The 22,439-nt window shown below is 44.3% G+C and overlaps 1 protein-coding gene and 1 long non-coding RNA gene across 15 annotated transcripts in view; both read right to left on the minus strand.

Annotated features, from left to right (window-relative positions):
- Positions 1-427: 427 nt before the first annotated feature.
- Positions 428-22,439, minus strand: part of LOC309364378 (uncharacterized protein) — a 214,577-nt gene continuing 192,565 nt past the window's right edge. For 6 of the 14 annotated variants that reach the window (XM_081901527.1, XM_081901530.1, XM_081901532.1 and 3 more), the window contains exons 3-6: positions 12,683-12,808; positions 4,881-5,054; positions 4,515-4,688; positions 428-3,311 (exon numbers count right to left, since the gene is read on the minus strand). In XM_081901527.1, the coding sequence (XP_081757653.1) occupies positions 1,354-3,311; positions 4,515-4,688; positions 4,881-4,980 (2,232 nt within the window). In that variant the 5' untranslated portion in view covers positions 4,981-5,054; positions 12,683-12,808 and the 3' untranslated portion in view covers positions 428-1,353. Of the gene's footprint in view, positions 3,312-4,514; positions 4,689-4,880; positions 5,055-12,682; positions 12,809-13,771; positions 14,213-14,270; positions 14,344-22,439 lie in introns of those variants that run through there. The other 8 variants (XM_081901520.1, XM_081901521.1, XM_081901522.1 and 5 more) reach the window with 6 other exon arrangements.
- LOC309365451 lies at positions 11,845-12,673 on the minus strand. Its single transcript, XR_014166159.1, has 2 exons — positions 12,398-12,673; positions 11,845-12,323 (listed from the first exon to the last, which is right to left on the minus strand). It is a non-coding gene; the product is annotated as an uncharacterized lncRNA (long non-coding RNA).

The following is a 22,439-nucleotide window of genomic DNA, read 5'->3' on the forward strand; positions in this document are numbered from 1 at the left end:
ACTTTATCTTTTAGTTTCTCAAAACTCTGCAATTTTAATTTATCTCCTTCTTGTTCTAATATCTCCCAATATTTCGGCCATTTGGCCTCCATATTGAGTCTTTTCAAAGCCCCTAACCCATACTTCAATTAAGGGACCTCGGAAAATGTGGTTCTCAAAACCTTTGTGAATTTTCTTTTCCCCGCACTGTATTATCTTTCGTATGCCTCTCAGGTTAAAAACCTGATTGATCTTTATGTATGTGCTTATTCAAAACCTTCTTCAATCTTGTAGCCAAAATGTTTGCAAATATTTTATAATCGACATTCAATAAAGAAATTAGTCAGTAATTCTTTACTTGAGCTCTATCTGTATCTGGTTTGGGTATCAGAGTGATGAATGCCTCTTTCCAGGACCCAGGTGCTTTGTCCCCCTGTAAAAATTTCAAAAGTCTTTTGTTTCATCAATTTAACTTTCCATTCAATTTATTAGTTTACTATTTGTGAATACTGAAATTGTAACGCTTTAATTCCCTTTTCAATCTGTTGATTTTTTGGGGTTACATCTCAGTTTTTTCTCTTTCCCTTTCAATTGAGACAGAATTTTTTCCTTTTACTCATTCTGTGCTTTTTTCCTGATAGAATTCTGTTGAATCAGAAAACCTCGCATTATAGCTTTACTTGTATCCCATACGACCCTTGCTTCAATTCCAGGATTCAGGTTCAACTCAAAATAGTCCTTTAGGGTCTTCTGAGCTTTATTTACAATCAAATCATTTCTCAGTAAAGCATCATAACATACATAAAAGGGGATGTTTGGACCAGCCAGTTGGAGCTTCCTGTTTCTCCTAGGCTGCCTCTGCATGTGACTAGAGGTGGGCGTGACCTCACCTGCCCAGGCAACTAAAGAGCAGGAGTGGTCAGCCATCTCTCTCTCTGACCACATTTGCTGAAGAACCAACATCTGCTTAGCCTAAGATGCTCTCTCGGCTTCCAGCCGAAAGAGGACAAAAGGTATGTCTCCTTATGGGATAGTTTCTAGGTATATTACTTCTCTAACTTAAGTCTGCCTTCTGGGATCCATTTGTGAACAGAATGTGAGTAAACTTTTTTATACTTTTATGGAAGACTGTGCCATGTCTATCTTTTTATGAGGTACTAAAGGGGAATATTGCCAATGAAACGTATTTTAGAGGCTTTAGCGAGCGTGAGCAAACGCATCCGCTGCACAAGTTTATAAAGGGGAATGTTACTCTGCTAAATTGTAGAATTTGTTAATACAAGTTGGAAAGGATATAATCAAGCAATATATCCTCTCCTGCATCCCTGAACATTCCCACAGACTTAACTGAAGCTCTTCCCACATTTGAAGCACTTATACTTTCTGACTTGTATGAGTTCTTTGATGGAAAGTGAGACTGCAATTGTGACGAAAGCTCTTTCCACACTCATGGCACTGAAAAGGTTTCTCCCCTGTATGAATTCTGTGATGGGAAGTGAGATGGGAGCTATCAGTGAAGCTCCTTCCACATTCGAAACACTGATAGGGTTTCTGCCCTGTATGAATTCTTTGATGGAAGGTGAGACTGTTCTTGAGACGAAAGCTCTTTCCACATTCCAAGCACTGATAGGGTTTCTCCCCTGTATGAATTCTGCGATGGGAAGTGAGATGGGCCCTCTGACTGAAGCTCTTTCCACATTCCAAGCACTGAAAGGGTTTTTCCCCTGTGTGAATTCTTTGATGGGAAGTGAGATTCACCTTCTGACTGAAGCTCTTTCCACATTCCAAGCACTGATAGGGTTTCTGCCCTGTATGAGTTCTTTGATGCAAAGTGAGCTTGGCCCCCTCCCTGAAGCTCTTTCCACATTCCAAGCACTGAAAGGGTTTCTCCCCTGTATGAATTCTTCGATGGGAAGTGAGATTCACCTTCTGACTGAAGCTCTTTCCACATTCCAAGCACTGATAGGGTTTCTCCCCTTTATGAGTTCTTTGATGCAAAGTGAGCTGGGCCCCCTCCCTGAAGCTCTTCCCGCATTCGAAACACTGAAAGGGTTTCTCTCCTGTATGAATTCTGTGATGGGAAGTGAGATGGGAGCTCTGACTGAAGCTCTTCCCACATTGCAAGCACTGATAGGGTTTCTCCCCTGTATGAATTCTTTGATGGGAAGTGAGACTATACTTCTGATTGAAGCTCTTTCCACATTCCAAGCACTGATAGGGTTTCTCCCCTGTATGAATTATTTGATGGGAAGTGAGACTATACTTCTGATTGAAGCTCTTTCCACATTCCAAGCACTGATAGGGTTTCTCCCCTGTATGAATTATTAAATGGGAAGTGAGATTCACCTTCTGACTGAAGCTCTTCCCGCATTCGAAGCACTGATAGGGTTTCTCCCCTTTATGAGTTCTTTGATGCAAAGTGAGCTGGGGCCCCTCCCTGAAGCTCTTCCCGCATTCAAAGCACTGAAAGGGTTTCTCTCCTGTATGAATTCTTTGATGGGAAGTGAGACCTGCCCTCCTTGTGAAGCTCTTTCCACACTCTTGGCATTGAAATGGTATCTCCCCACTGTGAATTCTTTGATGGGAAGTGAGACCTGCCCTCCTTGTGAAGCTCTTTCCACACTCTTGGCATTGAAATGGTATCTCCCCATTGTGAATGCTTTGATGGAAAGTGAGAGAGCTGCTTTGACTGAAGCTCTTTCCACATTCCAAGCACTGATAGGGTTTTTCTCCTGTATGAATTCTGCAATGGGAAGTGAGACTGGAGCTATCAGTGAAGCTCTTTCCACATTCCAAGCACTGATAGGGTTTCTCCCCTGTATGAATTCTGCGATGGGAAGTGAGACTGGAGCTATGAGTGAAGCTCTTCCCACATTCCAAGCACTGATAGGGTTTCTCTCCTGTATGAATTCTGCGATGGGAAGTGAGATTGTGCCTGTGACTGAAGCTCTTCCCACATTCCAAGCATTGATAGGGTTTCTCTCCTGTATGAATTCTTTGATGGGAAGTGAGATTCACCTTCTGACTGAAGCTCTTCCCACATTCCAAGCACTGATAGGGTTTTTCTCCTGTATGCGTTCTTTGATGGGAAGTGAAATGTGCGCTTTGATTAAAACTCTTTCCACATTCTCTGCACTGATACAATTTCTCCCTGCTCTGTCCTCTTTTGTGTGCAGTGAGGCTATCCCTCTGAACAAAGCTCTTTCTTTGATGGGAGGTGGAATGGGAGCTCTGACGGATGTTCTCTCCACACTCTGAATGTTTATATGACTTCTCCGCTATGTGGATTCTGTTGTGCTCCCCCTTGTTCTTCCCTTCCAGTTCATCTCCATCTGCAATGAAGAGAGAAGCGAATTAGAGCCTCAGGAAGAAATGGAGCTCCAGATCATTGAACCAAGTTAATTAATGCTTGTGATAGAGGAAGAACTAAAAATAGTTAGATGTGGGGCCTCTCTATAGTTTTCACTGCCTTTGTTGGCCGGTATTTACTGACATATTGCTTGGCTTTTATCTGGAATGGATTTTGTTCTGGCTCAAACCTGGAATCCACTCCATCTCCAAGGTCAGTCATCTCTTTGGTCAATCAAATGCAAACAGAAGCAAAAACAACACGCCTGACAGAATTTACATCAACTTCCCTAAAAACTCTAAAGCCGGCATTTAAGAAGGCCTGGGTGGTTCAGAGAAGCCTGGTCACTGTTTTAAAAGGCATGACTAGATGCAGAACATTCACAGAGGAAACAGTTGATATCCCTCCATTCTGGGTTCACGGTGGGGGGTGTTAGAATCCCAGACGCTGTTGGTCTCCAGCCAAAGAGTTGAAGTTCATCACATACAGGTATGTATGGAACGTCCACGTCTCGTCTGTGAAACAAACAGCAACACCTTCACCTGAACACTCCCCATCAGCTGCTGCCTCAATCTGGTTAGTCTAAATTTAAATTTATACGTAAATCACTTTCTTCACTTTGAACTCCCCTCCCATGTCCATGAGGAGACCAACTCTGTATTTTTTCCTTAGCAACAGAAGAGGAAAAGTGACTATAACTCAGTTCAAACCAATTCATGAACCCAGATATATATAGATATATAGCCATTCCTGCAAATTTATTCTGCTATTTCTGATATGCAAATGGCACGCGAAGACTTAGTCTACATATCTGTATCATTTATTAGTCCTATGTTCCTTGTTTTTAAAAGCAAATAAGAAGTTATTCCAAAAAGAAAAAGACAACACACAGAGGCCCCATCTGCATTCAGACTGCAAAGCAGGATCAGTGAGTTGTCTGACATTGGCAGGGCATCCAGATCACAGAACTGGTTTTAGACATTTAGAGCTGTGGTGACTGGGGAGCTGTGACCTATTCCTGGCTCAAATTGCCTGCAGATGACAAAGGAGCAGGCAGACAGGTGGGGGAGCCCGAAAAGGTGCTCCATCTGCCTGCCTGCCTCCCCCCACCCCCTAACTGAGGAAGCCCCAATACCTCTCCGGCTCCATCCATCCAGGTCCCCATCTCCCCTCCCCTAGGACTCACCAGATCTCTCGGAGGTCCCTGGGAGGGAACGCTCAGAGGTTGAGAGGAGGGATGCAGGAGACAACCTGACCAGGTCAACTGTCCATCTTCCCCCTTCCATCCTTGCTAGGTTTGCAGGATCCGTCTCTTTCATCCTTCCTGAGGAGTTGAGGAGCCAAAACAAGCTAGAGGGTCCTGGGAGAGAGGAAGAAGCAAAGGGAGCCTCAGAGGCCCTGCAGGGATTTTCTGGCTGGAGAGGAAGCCTCCCAATATGTTGGGGGCCCCACCCACAGCAAAATCCCTGCTTTATCTCATTTCTGGCCAGAGAACTTTCCCTCTTCACCCTCCATCCCTCCATGTTCCCATCTCCCCTCCCCTGGGACTCACCAGATCTCTCGGAGGTCCCTGGGAGGGAACACTCAGAGGTTGAGTGGAGGGACGCAGGAGACAACCTGACCAGGTCAACCGTCCATCTTCCCCCTTCCATCCTCACTAGGTTTGCAGAATCCGTCCCTTTTATCTTTCCTGAGGAGTCAAGGAGCCAAAACGAGCTGCAGGGTCCTGGGAGAGAGGAAGAAGGAAAGGGAGCCTCAGAGGCCCTGCAGGGATTCTCCTGCCCTAGATATTCTCCTGTCCCTGGAGAAGCACAAATGGGGCAGCCCCTTCCCAACAGAAGCCCCATTTCTATACCTCTCCAGTGGTTCCAATAAATCAGGTAGGCTACTTGCGTGGCAATTAAAGACAAAACAAAAGGAGAGAGTAATAGAAAAATGAAAAATAATTGAAGATCCTAAAGAAATATGCAAAGAAAAATTAAATGACTATAGGAAATTTCACAATGAAGAAGACCAAGAGGAAATGGAAAGACACATAGCACAAAATAGACTCCCGACAATAGCAGATTGGAAAATAGAACAACTAAATTTACCAACAGCGATGATGGAGGTGCAACAATCTCAAAAGCAAAGATAGGAAAGTCCCTAGGTACGGATGGATTACTGGCGGCATTTTATAAGAAGTTAGAATATATATTATCAGAACCAATGAAACAGTACTGAACGGAATTTTAAAAGAAGGAAGAATACCAAAATCATGGGAAGAAGCATTTATCACACTGATACCCAAACAAGGAGCAGATCCAACACTAATCAAAAATTATAGACCTATATCATTGTTCAATCATGATTATAAAATATTTGCCAACATCCTAGCCAACAGGTTAAAAAAAAGTATTGAATGAAATAATACACAGAGATCAGGCTGGCTTCTTACCAGGCAGACACATGCACGATAAAATGAGAAACATAATTGATATTTTAGAATATTTAGAAGCAAGATCAGATAAAAAAGCCATTTTGATGCTGATAGACATGGAGAAGGTCTTCGACAACATCTCTTGGAGCTTCATTGTCAGGAAACTGCCATCAGTGCTGGAGGGAGAGAGCAAAAGCCAGAGGGATTCCAGAGAGCGTCCAGGGATGGGGAGAAGCAGCCCATCTTCTGGGGAAGAGAATCAGCGTAGCACCAGTGGAGAAGGGGGGCAGATGGGGGAAGCAGCAAGGCGGTCCCATGACTCCTTGCCTGGGACCAGCGGGGAGAGTAGGGGTCCTCCGTTGCCCACGCCCTCCTTGCGCAGAAGGCTTCCGCGCAGAGAGAGTAGGAGGAGATTAGGCGTCAAAGAGCTTCTTTGCTGGAAGAAGTTTAAGAAACGCCCACTGACGGATTCTGCCAGCGATTGAGTCAGCCACGGGTGAGTGGCTGTCCGGACAGAAAAGGTTCAGTTAGGCAGCCCAGCCAGGTGTTTGCAACCAGCCAGGGAGATAAGCACCGGCTTACGCACGAGCAACCCCTAGAACCATTACATTCATGAAAAAAAATACAGAAAAAGCATGACTTGGAGAAAATATTATTAGGGGTGTTGAGGCAATATATTGAAATCAGAGAGCCAAATTGATACTAAATAGTGAAATAAGAGAAGTAAAATAAGTAAGGGGGCCAGACAAGGCTGCCCCCTTTCGCCTCCACTTTTTATTACGGTACTAGAATTCTTAGCAATGACAACAAGGAGTGACCAAGGCATAAAAGGTCTAACAATGGGGAAGAAGTCACACAAGATGAAGGCCTTTGGAGACAATTTAATTCAAACTACTGAAACTATGGAGTAAAACATACCAAAAATAATAAGGAAAATCCTTGAATTTGGAAGTGGCAGGATTTAAATTAAATAAAAATAAGACTAGTATGCTAGCAGAAAATATGTCAACACAGGAAAAAGAAGAACTAAAGAAAATATCAGGATTGGAAACAGTAAATAAAACTAAGTATTTGGGAATCTGGCTGACAAATGAAAACACCAATCTATTTAAAGACAATTATATTAAAACATGGAAAGAAATCAATTTTGAATCATATAATAAGAAAATTGATATATAGAGTATGGCAAAAACATAAAGTGGTGTTAGAACCTAAACCCCCCTGGTGGATTTCACCTCAAGGAGCAATAACTGGGGAAAAGAAAAATATGGAATTGAATTGGGCCACTTTCACTGCCTTGTTGTGACGAAGGGGCTTGAATAACTCAGAGACGCTATGAGCTAAGCTGTGCAGGGCCAGCCAAGATGGACAGGTCATAGTGGAGAGTTTAGACCAAACGTGATCCATCTGGAGCAGGAACCGGCAAGCCACTCCAGTAGCCCTGCCAAGAAAGCTCCATGGACAAAGACAACAGGCATATAAAAGTTATGACGCTGGAAGATGAGCCCCTCAGGTCGGAAGGCGTCCAACATGCTACTGGGGAAGAGCGGAGGACAAGGACAAGTAGATTCAGAGCTGATGTTATTTTTTTGAATCAAAATTGGAAACAGAATTGTTAGATCCTAATACTAAGAATTTGTCAAGAATGTATAACTTGCTGTTGAAATGGAATACTCAGGATGAAATGGTGAAATCTGCCATGATTAAATGGGCACAAGATGTTGGACATAATATTATGATGGCTGACTGGGAAAAGTTATGGACCACATGTATGAAGTTTACGGCATGTAATGCCTTAAGAGAGAATATTATGAAAATGATATACAGGTGGTACATGACACCAGTCAAGCTTGCAAAAATCTATCATTTGCCCGATAATAAGTGTTTGAAATGTAAAGAAACTGAAGGTACATTCTTTCACCTTTGGTGGACGTGCCCAAGGATTAAGGCTTTCTGGGAGATGATATATAATGAAATGAAAAAGGTATTTAAATATACCTTTCTGAAGAAACCAGAGGCCTTTCTCCTGGGCATGGTCGGCCAATTGGTGCCAAAGAAGGATAGAACTTTCTTTATGTATGCTACAACAGCAGCGAGAATACTTATTGCAAAGTATTGGAAGACACAAGACCTACCCACCCTGGAAGAATGGCAGATGAAGGTGATGGACTATATGGAATTGGCGGAGATGACTGGCAGAATCCGAGACCAGGGAGAAGAGTTGGTGGAAGAAGATTGGAAGAAATTTAAATACTATTTACAGAAATATTGCAAAGTTAATGAATGTTAGAATGATGTTGGATTGAATTTAATTGGTTTTAGTTGAAATGTTATTAAGAATTAAGTAAGAATAGATTGACTATAGGTAAAGGGGTAAAATTTAAAGTTAAATTGTGTTAAGATGAATTATGGAATTAATTTCGAGAAAGAGGGAAAGGACTTGCTGAAACAACTAATTGAACTAGGACACGAAAAGGGAGGTGCGAGGAAGTCAAGGAAATAAGCAAATGAAAGATAAGGATATGAAAATAGGGTTTTTTTTCTTTTTCTTTTTAAATGTTTTTGTTTGTAAAATGTTTTACTTTTTTATTTTTTATTTTGTATTGTAATCTTTTTATTGTTTGTATTTCTTTTTCCTGTATTTCCTGGGCATCAGTGAACTAAAATGGACAGGGATGGGCAAATTCAGTTCGGATGACCACCATATCTACTACCGTGGGCAAGAATCCCGTAAAAGAAATGGAGTGGCCCTCACAGTCAACAAAAGAGCGGCGAAAGCTGTACTGGGATGCAATCTCAAAAATGATAGAATGATCTCGATACGAATCCAAGGCAGACCTACAAGAAATAGAATACAGATTTCCAAAGAATAGCAAGGAGAGACAAGAGGGCCTTCTGAAATGAGCAATGCAAATAAATAGAGGAAAACAACAGAATGGGAAAAACCAGAGATCCGTTCAAGAAAATTGGAGACATGAAAGGAACATTTCGTACAAAGATTACCATCATAAAGGACCAAAGTGGTAAGGACCTAACAGAAGCAGAAGACATCAAGAAGAGGTGGCAAGAATACACAGAGGAACTATACTAGAAAGAAATGGATGCCTCGTATACCCCAGGTAGTGTGGTTGCTGACCTTGAGCCAGACATCCTGGAGAGTGAAGTCAAATGGGCCTTAGAAAGCACTGATAATAACAAGGCCAGGGGAAGTGATGGTATTCCAGCTGAACTATTTAAAATTTTAAAAGATGATGCTGTTAAGATGTTACACTCAATATGCCAGCAAATTTGGAAAACTCAGCAGTGGCCAGAAGATTGGAGAAGATCAGTCTACATCCCAATCCCAAAGAAGGGCAGTGCCAAAGAATGCTCCAACTACCGCACAATTGCACTCATTTCACACGCTAGCAAGGTTATGCTTAAAATTCTACAAGGAAGGCTCAAGCAGTATGTGGACCGAGAACTCCCAGAAGTGCAAGCTGGATTTCGAAGAGGCAGAGGAACCAGAGACCAAATTGCAAACATGCGCTGGATTATGGAGAAAGCTAGAGAGTTCCAAAAAGACATCTACTTCTGCTTCATTGACTATGCAAAAGCCTTTGACTGTGTCGACCACAGCAAACTATGGCAAGTTCTTAAAGAAATGGGAGTGCCTGATCACCTCATCTGTCTCCTGAGAAATCTCTATGTGGGACAAGAAGCTACAGTTAGAACTGGATATGGAACAACTGATTGGTTCAAAAATGGGAAAGGAGCATGACAAGGCTGTATATTGTCTCCCTGCTTATTTAACTTATGCACACTTCTTCAGATACACAGGATATACAGATATACAGGTGTGTATCTGAAGAAGTGTGCATGCACACGAAAGCTCATACCAAGAACTAACTTAGTTGGTCTTTAAGGTGCTATTGGAAGGAATTTATTTATTTTTTTGTTTTGACTATGGCAGACCAACACGGCTACCTATCTGCAAATAAATGAGGTCTTCAAAGTTGACAAGAAAAAGGGTTTTGCAATTTCAGTATTGGATAAAGAATTATTACAAAACAAAATAAACATAATTTCTAAAATGTATGGAATCTTAGTGGAGTGGAAGGATATGGATGAATAGGTAAAGGTGGTAATGATCAAATTGGCTATGGATTTAGGGAAACCTATTCAATTAACATCATGGGAAAAATTATGGAAGGAGAGTTGGAATTTTATGGCTTGTGAGGCAATAAAAGAAAATTTGATAAAACGTTTTATAGATGGTATTTAACAGCAACCAAGATATGTAAAATGTATAAAAGAAAATCAAAATTATGTTGGAGGTGTAACCAAGTAGAGGGGACACTTCTGCATATGTGGTGGCTATGTGATAAAACCAAGGGCTTCTGGGATACGGTGTATGAAGAACTAAAGAAAACATTTGAACAACATTTTGCCCCCCAAAACAGAAGACTTTTTATTGGGAATATTGGATGTAGGTATACCAAAAGAAAAAAAAAGGAAATATTTCTTTATGCCACAGTGGCAGCGAGAACATTAATTGCCAAAAACTGAGGAAAATGAAATTATTCCGACAAAAAAAAAGCTCTCTTTGGAGGAGGGTCCCTGGCACTCGGGGAGAGACCATAAATGTTGTAACTACTCTGGGTCAAAATTACCTTTCCCCTTAATTCTTCATGAAGTTCCCTAAAACCGGCTATACCATATGCCTTATACCATTTTCTAAAATTATCTGATTATCCCTGCTGTGTTTTATTTAATGGAAATTGAGACTTGTTTCCTAGGTGAAGCTTTTTCCACATTCTAAACAGTCCCTTGCAGGAAATATTTCATGGAAAATTAGATTCACCACCTGAATGAAGCTCTTTCTACATTCCAAGCACTGATCTGGTTTCTGACCTACATGAAGCTTTTTCCAAACATTCTTCTGTATGAAGTATCTCATGGGAATTGTGGGTGGAGCTGCGAAGGAAGCTTTCCTCACGTTTCAAGCACTAATTTCTTCCCCCAGTTAGTTCTTTCATGTGAAGTGAGGCTCTACTTCTGAATGAAGAGCTTTCCTTGATGGGAAGTGGACTGGGAGCTCTGACTGAAATTCTCTCCACACTCTGAATATTTATAGGGTTTCGACAAGAAAATTGGCTTCCAGGTGGAAAAATCTAAATTAGAAACAGAATTGTTAGAACCGAAAACTAAGATTTTGTCAAAAATGTATAACTTGCTGTTGAAATGGAACACTCAGGATGAGACGGTTAAATCTGCTATGATTAAATGGGCACAAGACGTTGGACATAACATTATGTTTGCTGACTGGGAACAGTTGTGGACCACTGGGATGAAATTTATGGCATGTAATGCCTTAAGAGAAAATATTATGAAAATGATATACAGGTGGTACATGACCCCAGTCAAGCTTGCAAAAATTTACCATTTGCCCGATAATAAATGTTGGAAATGTAAAGAAAATGAAGGTACATTTTTTCACCTTTGGTGGACGTGCCCTAGGATTAAGGCTTTCTGGGAAATCATTTATAATGAATTGAAAAAGGTATTTAAATATACCTTTGTGAAGAAACCAGAGGCCTTTCTCCTGGGCATTGTCGGCCAATTGGTGTTAAAAAAGGATAGAACTTTCTTTATGTACGCTACAACAGCAGCAAGAATACTCATTGCAAAGTATTGGAAGACGCAAGATTTACCCACTCTGGAAGAATGGCAGATGAAGGTGATGGACTGCATGGGATTGGCAGAAATGACTGGCAGAATCCGCGACCAGGGAGAAGAGTTGGCAGAAGAAGCTTGGAAGAAATTTAAGGACTATTTACAGAAATACTGCAATATTAAGGAATGTTGAATGATGTTGGATTGAAATTAAGTGGTTTCTAGCTGTAATGGTATAAAAGGTTATGAAAAAATGGTTTTTTATAAGTAAAAGTTTAAGTTACAAGATATTGGATACAAAATAAAGTGTTATTTAGCTAAAATGCTATGAGATAAGGATTTGCTGAACAAATAATTTGAACTAGAAAACAAGAAGGGGAGGTATGAGGTCAGGGAAATATGTTATTGAAAAATAAGTTGTGAACTTTATGTGTTTTTAATATTTTTCTTTTTTCTGCATTTTTCTCTTTGTTTGTATAAAATTGAAAACTTTAATAAATATCTTATAAAAAAATGAATATTTATATGGTTTCTCCATTGTGAGGATTTTCTTACTGTCTTCATTCTTCTTCCTTTCCAATTCACCACCTAGAATCTACTGTTATATGGCAGTATTATTATCAATAATAGTAATAATAATCATAATCTTAGCCCGAGGAAGAAACTGAGCCTGAAATGACTGAACAATGCAAATGAATGCTTGTGAAAGAGGAAGAAGGGAAGGGAGTTACTGCCTTTTTTGGCTGATATTAGCTAACGTATTTATGGGACCCGGAGATTCAAAAAGCCTGGCTCTTTCCAGGGATGGATTTAATTTGGCTCAGTCGTGGAATCCTCTCCATCTCCAAGCTCAGTCATTTCTTTGCTCAACCAAAAACAGAGAGATGCAGAAATGGAAAAAGAGAATTAGACAGGATGTACCTCCATGACAGGAGTGCCTGGCATGCTCTGGTCCATGGGGTCACAAAGAGTCGGACATGACTAAACAACAACACCTCCATGTCCTTAATATCTCTGAAGCCTACATGGAAGAAGGCCTGGGCAGCTCAGAGCAGCCTCATCCTGGTTGTAAAAGGCAGGACTGGTGAAGAATATTCCCAGACAGAACAGGAGATGCATCTCCTATGGAGAGTTTTCCATTCCAGGAGAGTTGTGGGTGTGTTAACATCTCAGATGCTGTAGGTGGCGCTATGGGGCTACCTCAAAATAGAGGAGGTTTGTCCTTCAGAGATCTGTATGGAATTTCAAAACTGATCTTATGATCCAGCAGGGAGCCTTACCAGAGAGGCCACGATCCCAGGATTCTCCTCCTTGACTTCCTTCTGCAGAGCTCTCTGGTCAGGATCCAGCAAAGCCCAGTCCTCCTCTGTGAAAGGAACAGCTACGTCTTCAAGGCCCACTGGACCCTAAGGGAAAAAGGGAGAAGAAAGATGATATTATTCTACACGTTGCTCAGTTCTTTTCTGAAACAATTTTGTTGTTTATTTAAATGATGAGTACAGTGATACCTTGGGTTACAGACGCTTCAGGTTACAGACTCCACTAACCCAGACATAGTACCTCGGGTTAAGATCAGTTTCAGGTTAAAAATGGACCTTCAGAATAAATTAAGTTTTTAACCCGACGTACCACTGTATTAATCTTTGTGTAAATGGGGGAATTCCACAAAATAATATTTTATTATCTATATGGCACTCATCTTCAAGTAAATCTTTGCAAGCATTCCCATTTTCCAGATGGAAGGACCTCCTCTTCCTTCATCTGGTGGTGTGGACCCTCCCCCTGCCCTCAAGCCAACTTCAAGGGGCACCAGGAGGGGGAGGGGAGGGAATGGTTGGTTGGTATCTGTCTGTCTTAGGGGACCATGGAAGAGTCTGTCTTTGGGAGTGAGATCCAGTTGTTGGAGGGTAACAGCGCCAGCCGTGGGTGTGGAGACCGACAGAGGAGAGACATGTGTTGTTGCTTCTGGGACAGAGGAAGTGGTCCAGTTGTGCTGCTGCAGATGCAGACGGGCTTTTCTCCTCCCTGTGCTCCCCCCACGTGGGAATGTTCCCCTCTGGCTGCAGCCTCTGGTCACAAAGGTGACTTTTCCCTCCCTCTGAAGGGGGTTTATTTCCTTGACCCAAAGCCCCCTCCCCAAAAAGGAAGGCAGCATCTGGATCCATAGGAAGGACAGAGCTGCAGACTTCCTGCGAACTGGTCCCCTCCCTGGCTTGGCAGAGAGGACAAAGGAGGACCCCCTGCTCCCTGACTTGGGGGTCTCCCCCCACCAGGCATGATCTGAACAGGGACCCCCATGCCCCCTCCCTGCCCCCCTGGGACCCCCTTCTCCCCATTGCACCCTCAGGGGGAGGAGAGAGGAGACTCACCTGAGTCCAGGAGGGGCTTTTGCAAAAGAGAGAGGAGAAAGCAGGGAGGGAGGGGGGAGGGAGGGGCTTCTGCTCTGGAGGACCTTGCCCCCTCCCCCTCCACTTCCTGCCCTCTCTAGGAATCCCGCTCTGCTCCTTTTAACCCTTGCCAAGCCGAGTCCTCCCCTCCCTCTCCCTGCCTTCAGTTTTCCTGCTTCTGCGCCTGCGCCCTAGGGGCTGCCCCCCTTCCCACATCCCACCAGACTAACCCCAAGGGAGACGGGGGGGGTCCATGGGGGGGTTAGCTTGGCTCTCCCCCAACATGGAGGCTCCTGGACCCCGAGGAAAGGCTGGGAGGGAGAAGGGGCGAAGGGCTGCCTAGTGGCCGGAGGTGCCTTGGGCTCAGCAATGGCTCCCTCCAGACACCCCCCCAAAACACCCTCCAGCTCAGGGGGGGCTTCCCAGCCGGGAGACCCCTCCCCAAAAGACAGGTTGTTCTGCTTCTGCAGCCGCTTCTCACCCCAGGAAGAGAGAGGGAGGAGGAAGAGTCCCAGGCGAGGAAGGAAACGCACACGTGACCCGGGGGGGCATGAAAAAGAAAGGGGAAGACCAGGCTGGTGGAGAGAGGGGACCAGACTCCAGTTCGGAGCCAGAGGGAGCCCGGCCATCCTTTCCCTGCGTTTCCTGCCAGAAAACCAGTTTTTCCTGGGCTCCCAGAACCACAGGGAGGCAGGAGACCCATTTCCCGCCCCAGAGCAGGGCTGGGCCAATCAGAGGCCTCTCCATTGGGCAGCTGGCCAATCCCCTTTCAGATTCCCCGGGGCCTCCTCCTCTCCTTCGCCCGGTTTCCTGAGGGAGTTTTCCCCCTGAGTTTCCCTCATGGCTGCTCCCCTCCCAGGTCCTCCTTCATTTCTCCTTCCTTCTCTTCCTGTTTCTCTTCTCCCTCATTATTTGGGGGCAGCTGGATTCCCCCAATGGCCAGGCAGGCCCAGGAGGAGCGCATGGAGGCAGCAGGGCCAGGAGAAGGCGTTTCCCGCCCTTTTCCGAAATAGGAGGGGACGCCATTTTGTTTTTCCCTGAGACGCCATGGCTCCCCTGTGGGCCTCGGGGGTCCCAGGCTCTCGGGGTCTCTCCTCCCGGATGAAGGAGGGCGGCACCTTTGGTCCTCAGCCGCTCCCTGCCATGATGGCTTGGCCTCCGCAGGGCAGCCTCTCTCCTCGCCATGTTGGCCCCACGGAGGAGGCCTCTCTGTTGGGAGACGCCAGGCAAGCGGCCTTGGGGGATCCGCCAGGGTCTGCGCCAGGACAGGCAGCAAGGAGGGAAAGGCCCTCTCTGTCTCAGAGGCCCAAGGAGGAGAAGAATAACAGTAGTAGTAGTAGTAGTAGTAGTAGTAGTAATAGTAATAAGAAGGGCTTTATCCCCTGAAAGGTGGAGGGTTCCCTCAGGGGAGTTTGACCCCGGAGCAGCATCCTTGGTCACCCCAAGAGTCAGCGCAAGCAGAAGGGCACCACCTGCAGGCCTAGGGGAAAAGGGGGACTCTTCCCCAGACAAGACTGGAGACTCCCCTGCTGGCCCCAGGAGCCCTTTCTGGATGGCCCTCGCTTGCCCCCCCAAATGGGCCAAGACCTCTGTTCCTCCCCCTCAGGCAGTAGTTGAACAGGAGAAGTCGCTCCCACTCCTGATCCCTGCGGGTCTCAGGAGGCAGTGGGGGGACTCTAGGGAACTGGCTGAACTGGGGTCCTCCCAGTCCAGCCCAGACAAGAAAGAGAGGGAGCTCAGAAGAGGAAGCCATTGCGGAGAAGAACTGGACTTGGTTGTTCTCTGCTGAGGGTCTCCTGCCTTTCTTCCAAGGCTTCCCAGGGGCTGCCATGGCCAGAGGAGAGAGGCCCCCCACCCTGAATCCCCTGCAGGGCCCTGGGGGGAAGGCAGATCTCTTCCTCTTGCCATGGAAAAGCATGTCTCAGTTTCCTTCCCCAAGGCTTTGGAGGAACCTTGGGGTGCGGAAGGAGGAACCCCAAATGGAGTTCAGGCTCCTGGCAAGTGGGGAAAGGAACATTAAATGGCGCTTTCCAGATGAGTCTCAATACAATACGATAATCTTTATTGTCATTGTCCCATACAGAACAACGAAATTGAAAAAATGTACATCAGACATTCAAAAACCAACAAGTCTGCTATCCCAACCTGGTTAGCCCCCTAAAACTCTGATACCCCATAATTAAATACAACATACTCCCAAAGAGACTACCTTACACTGCATTTAAAACCAAAATTGCATTTGGATAGAAACTGTTTTTCAGGCAGCTAGTCCTAGTCTTTATAACCCTGTACCTTCTTCCAGAAGGCAGAAGCTGAAAGAGATCATTTCTGGGGTGCGCACTATCCTGCACTATCTCTGCAGCTTTCTTATCTAGCACCTTCTGCAAATGCCTGGAGGGCCATGAGTAGTATGCATGAAAACATCAACGCTAAATTGATTTTTTTTTTTAATAATAATTTTTATTAAATTTCAACATAATAAACATACAACATAAACAGAAAAAGAAATAAGAACAGAACAAGAAAAGAACATGAAACAAAAATGACTTCCCCATACCTCTCCTACTCTGCATCCTTGTTTTACAATTCTCTCTAGCAACCCTTCAATCTCTCTTACATATCACCTCCTTTAGTTTCTTCCCTAAAATTTATGGTTTCCAGCTGTAAATCTTTGTTTCTTATCCCTCGACATTTTATCAGTCTTTTATTTGGCAACAGTTCTCAAGATACACTTTAAATTTCTTCCAGTCCTCCTCCACCGCCTCCTTCCCCTGGTCACGGATTCTGCCGGTCATCTCTGCCAGTCCCATATATTCAATCACTTTTGTTTGCCATTCTTCCAGGGTGGGTAGTTCTTGCATCTTCCAATACTTTGCTAGTAGTATTCTTGCTGCTGTAGTTGCATACATAAAAAATGTCCTATCCTTCTTTGGCACCAATTGGCCCACCATGCCCAAGAGGAAGGCCTCTGGTTTTTTAAGGAATGTCAGCTTCAGAACTTTTTTAATTTCATTATAGATCATTTCCCAGTAGGCCTTGATCTTTGGGCAGGTCCACCAAAGGTGGTAGAAGGTTCCTTCAGATTCTTTACATTTCCAGCATTTATTATCAGGCAGGTGATAGATCTTAGCTAGCTTGACTGGGGTCATGTACCACCTGTAGATCATTTTCATTATGTTTTCTTTCAAAGCAGAACATGCTGTGAATTTCATACCGGTGGTCCATAACTGCTCCCATCAACGCTAAATTGAGCAGATACCTGGAGGCAGTGCGGATTATTTTGGGGGACTTCACTCACACAGATGTGAGGGCAGTACTCCCAAAATCCCATCAGCACATTGAGTGTGCAATAAGGGGAGAAAGTACTCTTGAGAAGGCATTAGACGGGCATATGAGGCGCACCTCGGTGGTTCAGATCATGTGTCCCTGCTTCTGAAACCAGTGTACACACCCCCCGGGAAACAAGGCCAGCTACAAACACGGATGGTTACGGTGTGGCCTGAGGGAGCCTCTCAGCAGATGCAGGACTGTTTCCAGGAGACCGATTGGAATAGGTTTGACCATCAGGATCTAGAAACTTCTACATCAACAGTCCTGGATCGAGGACCATCTAAGAAATGATACTAGACAAATGTGGCAGGGAGTTCAACATCTGACTGGTTATAAATCGAGAAATACATCAGTAGTAGAGAGTACGGCTTCCTTGGTGGGAGAGTTGAAGACCTTCTTTGAGGTGACACCAACAGTGGCTCCAACAGGGATGGCAGAGCTATTGGCCTCACTACCTGCAGAAAATGCTGTCAGGGTGGAAGAGGGAGAAGCGAGGCGAATATTAAAGGAGGTAAACACGAGGAAGGCTATGGGCCCAGATGGGGTGGCTGGCAGGGTGCTAAGAGATTGTTTGGACCAACTGGCAGGAATCTTTATGAAAAATTTTAACCAGTCTCTGGCCCAAGCAGCCGTTCCACCCTGTCTGAAATCTGCTCCCATCATTCTGGGCACCACAGTTCAAGAAGGACACTGACAAACTGGAACGTGTCCAGAGGAGGCAACCAAAATGGTCAAAGGCCTGGAAACAATGCCTTATGAGGAACGGCTAAGGGAGCTGGGCATGTTTAGCCTGGAGAAGAGGAGGTTAAGGGGTGATATGATAAGACATGTTCAAATATATAAAAGCATGTCACATAGAGGAGGGAGAAAGATTATTTTCTGTTGCTCCAGAGAAGCGGACACGGAGCAAAGGATCCAAACTACCAGAAAGAAGATTCCACCTAAACATTAGGAAGAACTTCCTGACAGTAAGAGCTGTTCGACAGTGGAATTTGCTGCCAAGGAGTGTGGTGGAGTCTCCTTCTTTGGAGGTCTTTAAGCAGAGGCTTGACAACCATATGTCAGGAGTGCTCTGATGGTGTTTCCTGCTTGGCAGGGGGTTGGACTCGGCCCTTGTGGTCTCTTCCAACTTTATGATTCTATGATTCTATACCCCTGCCAAAAAACCCAAAGATAGTCTGAATGATTTTTGCCCTGTGGCATTGACACCCATTATAATTAAATGTTTTGAAAAAGGCAAAGAGATCCACGGAGGATGCTGTGGCAATGGCTTTACATGCTATCCTGACTCATTTGGAGAAGAAAGGGAACTATGTGAGATTGTTATTTGTAGACTTTAGTTCTGCATTTAATACTATTCTTCCGCATAGATTGGTGCCCAAACTATTAGGCCTGCGACTTTCACAGTGTTTGTGCAGGTGGATATTAAATTTTCTATCAAACCGTTCCCAACGGGTCAGGATGGGTTCCCATGTCTCTGCGGATCTCATGAACTCCGGAAATGGTGAACAACACAAGCTATGATCTCGTTTGAGGAAAGGGAATTAAGATGCCTGCTTCCCCATACCCAGTGGATTAAAATGTCCATTATAAGAGACCATAATTTTGGATTGTGACTTGGCTGAGATTTGTTGGAACAGTTTTTCAAAGGCTTTATAGAAACTGGACCTAGGAGCTGGAGAAATACTAATTTGGATTATTAGACGATCATTGTAAGAGTCATATTGCACTGTCTGAGTTGGTTAAGATTTGAAAGCTGGGCTAGGGAGGGAGATGAAGGGAATGTGTCATCTTGGTGAAGAGGAGAAGAAGAAGAAGAGTTTGGATTTGATATCCCGCTTTATCACTACTCGAAGGAGTCTCAAAGCGGCTAACAATCTCCTTTCCCTTCCTCCCCCACAACAAACACTCTGTGAGGTGAGTGGGGCTGAGAGACTTCAGAGAAGTGTGACTGGCCCAAGGTCACCCAGCAGCTGCAGGTGGAGGAGCGGGGAAGCGAACCCGGTTCCCCAGATTACGAGACTACCGCTCTCTGCTAAATACCACTTACCACTGTATGCTAAATACATCTGGGTTTATTCTGGAGTGCAGATTATGAATAATTGTTGCTACAGATGATTTTCAGACGGAGATGGGAGTTTTCTTTTCGGTGCCTGCCCTGTGGAACACCCTCCCAGCAGATGCCAAAGGAAAAAACAACTACCAGACTTTTAGAAGACATCTGAAGGCAGCCCTGTTTAGGGAAGCTTTTAATATTTGATGTATTTTAATATTTTGTTGGAAGCTGATCATCATCATCTTTTTTTGTATTTTATATTAAGATTCCTTTATTTTGAATTTAGGAGGACACACATAGGAAGAGGAGAGTTGGAGGTGCGAGGGACCTGCAAGGAACGCAGGGAAGGAAGGATCTCTCAGGGTGGGATATGGGGAGAAGAGGGGGTCACACAGGGGAGAAGTGGGGGAGCCTGTCTTTCTCTGGGTTGACGAATGATATGATATATATGATACAAATGCCATAAACAGTATTTTTAGTTTATATCCCCCACTTCCTCTTTTCTATACAATTGTATTTTGTAAGGGTTGTTTAATATTTTTTGTTTTATTTCTCTTTTTTTGGTTTCCCCTCTGTATGAATTCTTTGATGGCAAGTGAGATGGGAGCTATGAGTGAAGCTCTTTCCACCTTCCATGCACTGATAGGGTTTCTCCACTGTATGAGTTATTTGATGCAAAGTGAGGTTTCTCCCATCCCGGAAGTTCTTCCCGCATTCGAAGCACTGACAGGGTTTCTCTCCTGTATGAATTCTGCGATGGGAAGTGAGACTATCCTTCCGATTGAAGCTCTTTCCACATTCCAAGCACTGATAGGGTTTCTCACCTGTATGAATTCTTTGATGGGAAGTGAGACTATCCTTCCGATTGAAGCTCTTTCCACATTCCAAGCACTGATAGGGTTTCTCCCCGGTATGAATTCTTTGATGGGAAGTGAGATTCTTCTTCTGACTGAAGCTCTTCCCGCATTCCAAGCACTGATAGGGTTTCTCTCCTGTATGAATTCTGTGATGGGAAGTGAGGCTGGCCGCCTCCCCGAAGCTCTTCCCACATTCCAAGCATTGATAGGGTTTCTCCCCGGTATGAATTCTTTGATGGGAAGTGAGATGTGCGCTTTGATTAAAGCTCTTTCCACATTCCAAGCACTGATAGGGTTTTTCTCCTGTATGAATTCTGTGATGGGAAATGAGACTGGAGCTATCAGTGAAGCTCTTTCCACATTCCAAGCACTGATAGGGTTTCTCCCCTGTATGAATTCTTTGATGGGAAGTGAGATTCACCTTCTGACTGAAGCTCTTTCCACATTCCAAGCACTGATAGGGTTTCTCCCCTTTATGAGTTCTTTGATGCAAAGTGAGCTTGGCCCCCTCCCTGAAGCTCTTCCTGCATTCGAAGCACTGATAGGGTTTTTCTCCTGTATGAATTCTGTGATGCAAAGTGAGATTGTGAGATTGTGCCTGAGACTGAAGCTCTTTCCACATTCCAAGCACTGATAGGGTTTTTCTCCTGTATGAATTCTTTGATGGGAAGTGAGATGTGCGCTTTGATTAAAGCTCTTCCCACATTCCAAGCACTGATAGGGTTTCTCCCCTGTATGAATTCTGCGATGGGAAGTGAGACTGTGCCTGAGACTGAAGCTCTTCCCGCATTCGAAGCACTGATAGGGTTTCTCCCCTGTATGAATTCTTTGGTGGGAAGTGAGACTGGTGCTATGACTGAAGCTCTTTCCACATTCCAAGCACTGATAGGGTTTCTCACCTGTATGAATTTTTTGATGGGAAGTGAGACTATCCTTCCGATTGAAGCTCTTTCCACATTCCAAGCACTGATAGGGTTTCTCCCCGGTATGAATTCTTTGATGGGAAGTGAGATTCTTCTTTTGACTGAAGCTCTTTCCACATTCCAAGCACTGATAGGGTTTCTCCCCGGTATGAATTCTTTGATGGCAAGTGAGCTTGGCCCCCTTCCTGAAGCTCTTCCCACATTCGAAGCACTGATAGGGTTTCTCTCCTGTATGAATTCTGTCATGGGAAGTGAGGCTGGCCTTCCACCTGAAGCTCTTCCCACATTTCAAGCATTGATAGGGTTTCTCCCCGGTTGAATTCTTTGATGCGAAGTGAGAGAGCTGCTTTTACTGAAGCTCTTTCCACATTCCAAGCACTGATAGGGTTTCTCCCCTGTATGAATTCTTTGATGCGAAGTGAGACTGGCCTTCCACCTGAAGCTCTTCCCACATTTCAAGCACTGATAGGGTTTCTCCCCAGTATGAGTTCTTTGATGCAAAGTGAGCTTGGCCCCCTCCCTGAAGCTCTCCCCACATTCGAAGCACTGATAGGGTTTTTCTCCTGTATGAGTTCTTTGATGGGAAGTGAGATTGTGCCTGAGTCTGAAGCTCTTTCCACATTGCAAGCACTGATAGGGTTTTTCTCCTGTATGAGTTATTTGATGGGAAGTGAGATTCACCTTCTGACTGAAGCTCTTTCCACATTCCAAGCACTGATACGGTTTCTCCCCGGTATGAATTCTTTGATGGGAAGTGAGATGTGCGCTTTGATTAAAGCTCTTCCCACATTCCAAGCATTGATAGGGTTTCTCCCCTGTATGAATCATTTGATGAGAATTGAGATGGGCCCTCTGACTGAAGCTCTTTCCACATTCCAAGCACTGATAGGGTTTCTCCCCTGTATGAATTCTTTGATGGGAAGTGAGAGAGCTGCTTTGACTGAAGCTCTTCCCACATTCCAAGCACTGATAGGGTTTCTCCCTGCTCTGTCCTCTTTTGTGTGCAGTGAGGCTATCCCTCTGAAAGAAGCTCTTTCTCTGACGGAAGGTGTCCTGGGACCTCTGACGGATGTTTTCTCCACACTTCTTCCCTTCCCATTCATCTCCATCTGCAATGAAGAGAGAAGAGAATTAGAGCCTCAGGAAGAAATGGAGCTCCAGATCATTGAACCAAGATAATTAATGCTTGTGATAGAGGAAGAACTAAAATTAGTTGGATGTGGGGCCTCTGTATAGTTTTCACTGCCTTTGTTGGCCGGTATTTACTGACATATTGCTTGGCTTTTATCTGGAATGGATTTTGTTCCTGCTCAATCCTGGAATCCACTCCATCTCCAAGGTCAGTCATCTCTTTGGTCAATCAAATGCAAACAGAAGAAAAAACAACACGCAAATGGCATGCAAAGACTTAGTCTTCATATTTGTATCATTTATTAGTCCTATGATCCTTGTTTTTAAAAGCAAATAAGAAGTTATTCCAAAAA

This window comes from Podarcis melisellensis (genome assembly GCF_964234715.1).
Source record: "Podarcis melisellensis genome assembly, chromosome: 2".
Classification (NCBI taxonomy): domain Eukaryota; kingdom Metazoa; phylum Chordata; class Lepidosauria; order Squamata; family Lacertidae; genus Podarcis; species Podarcis melisellensis.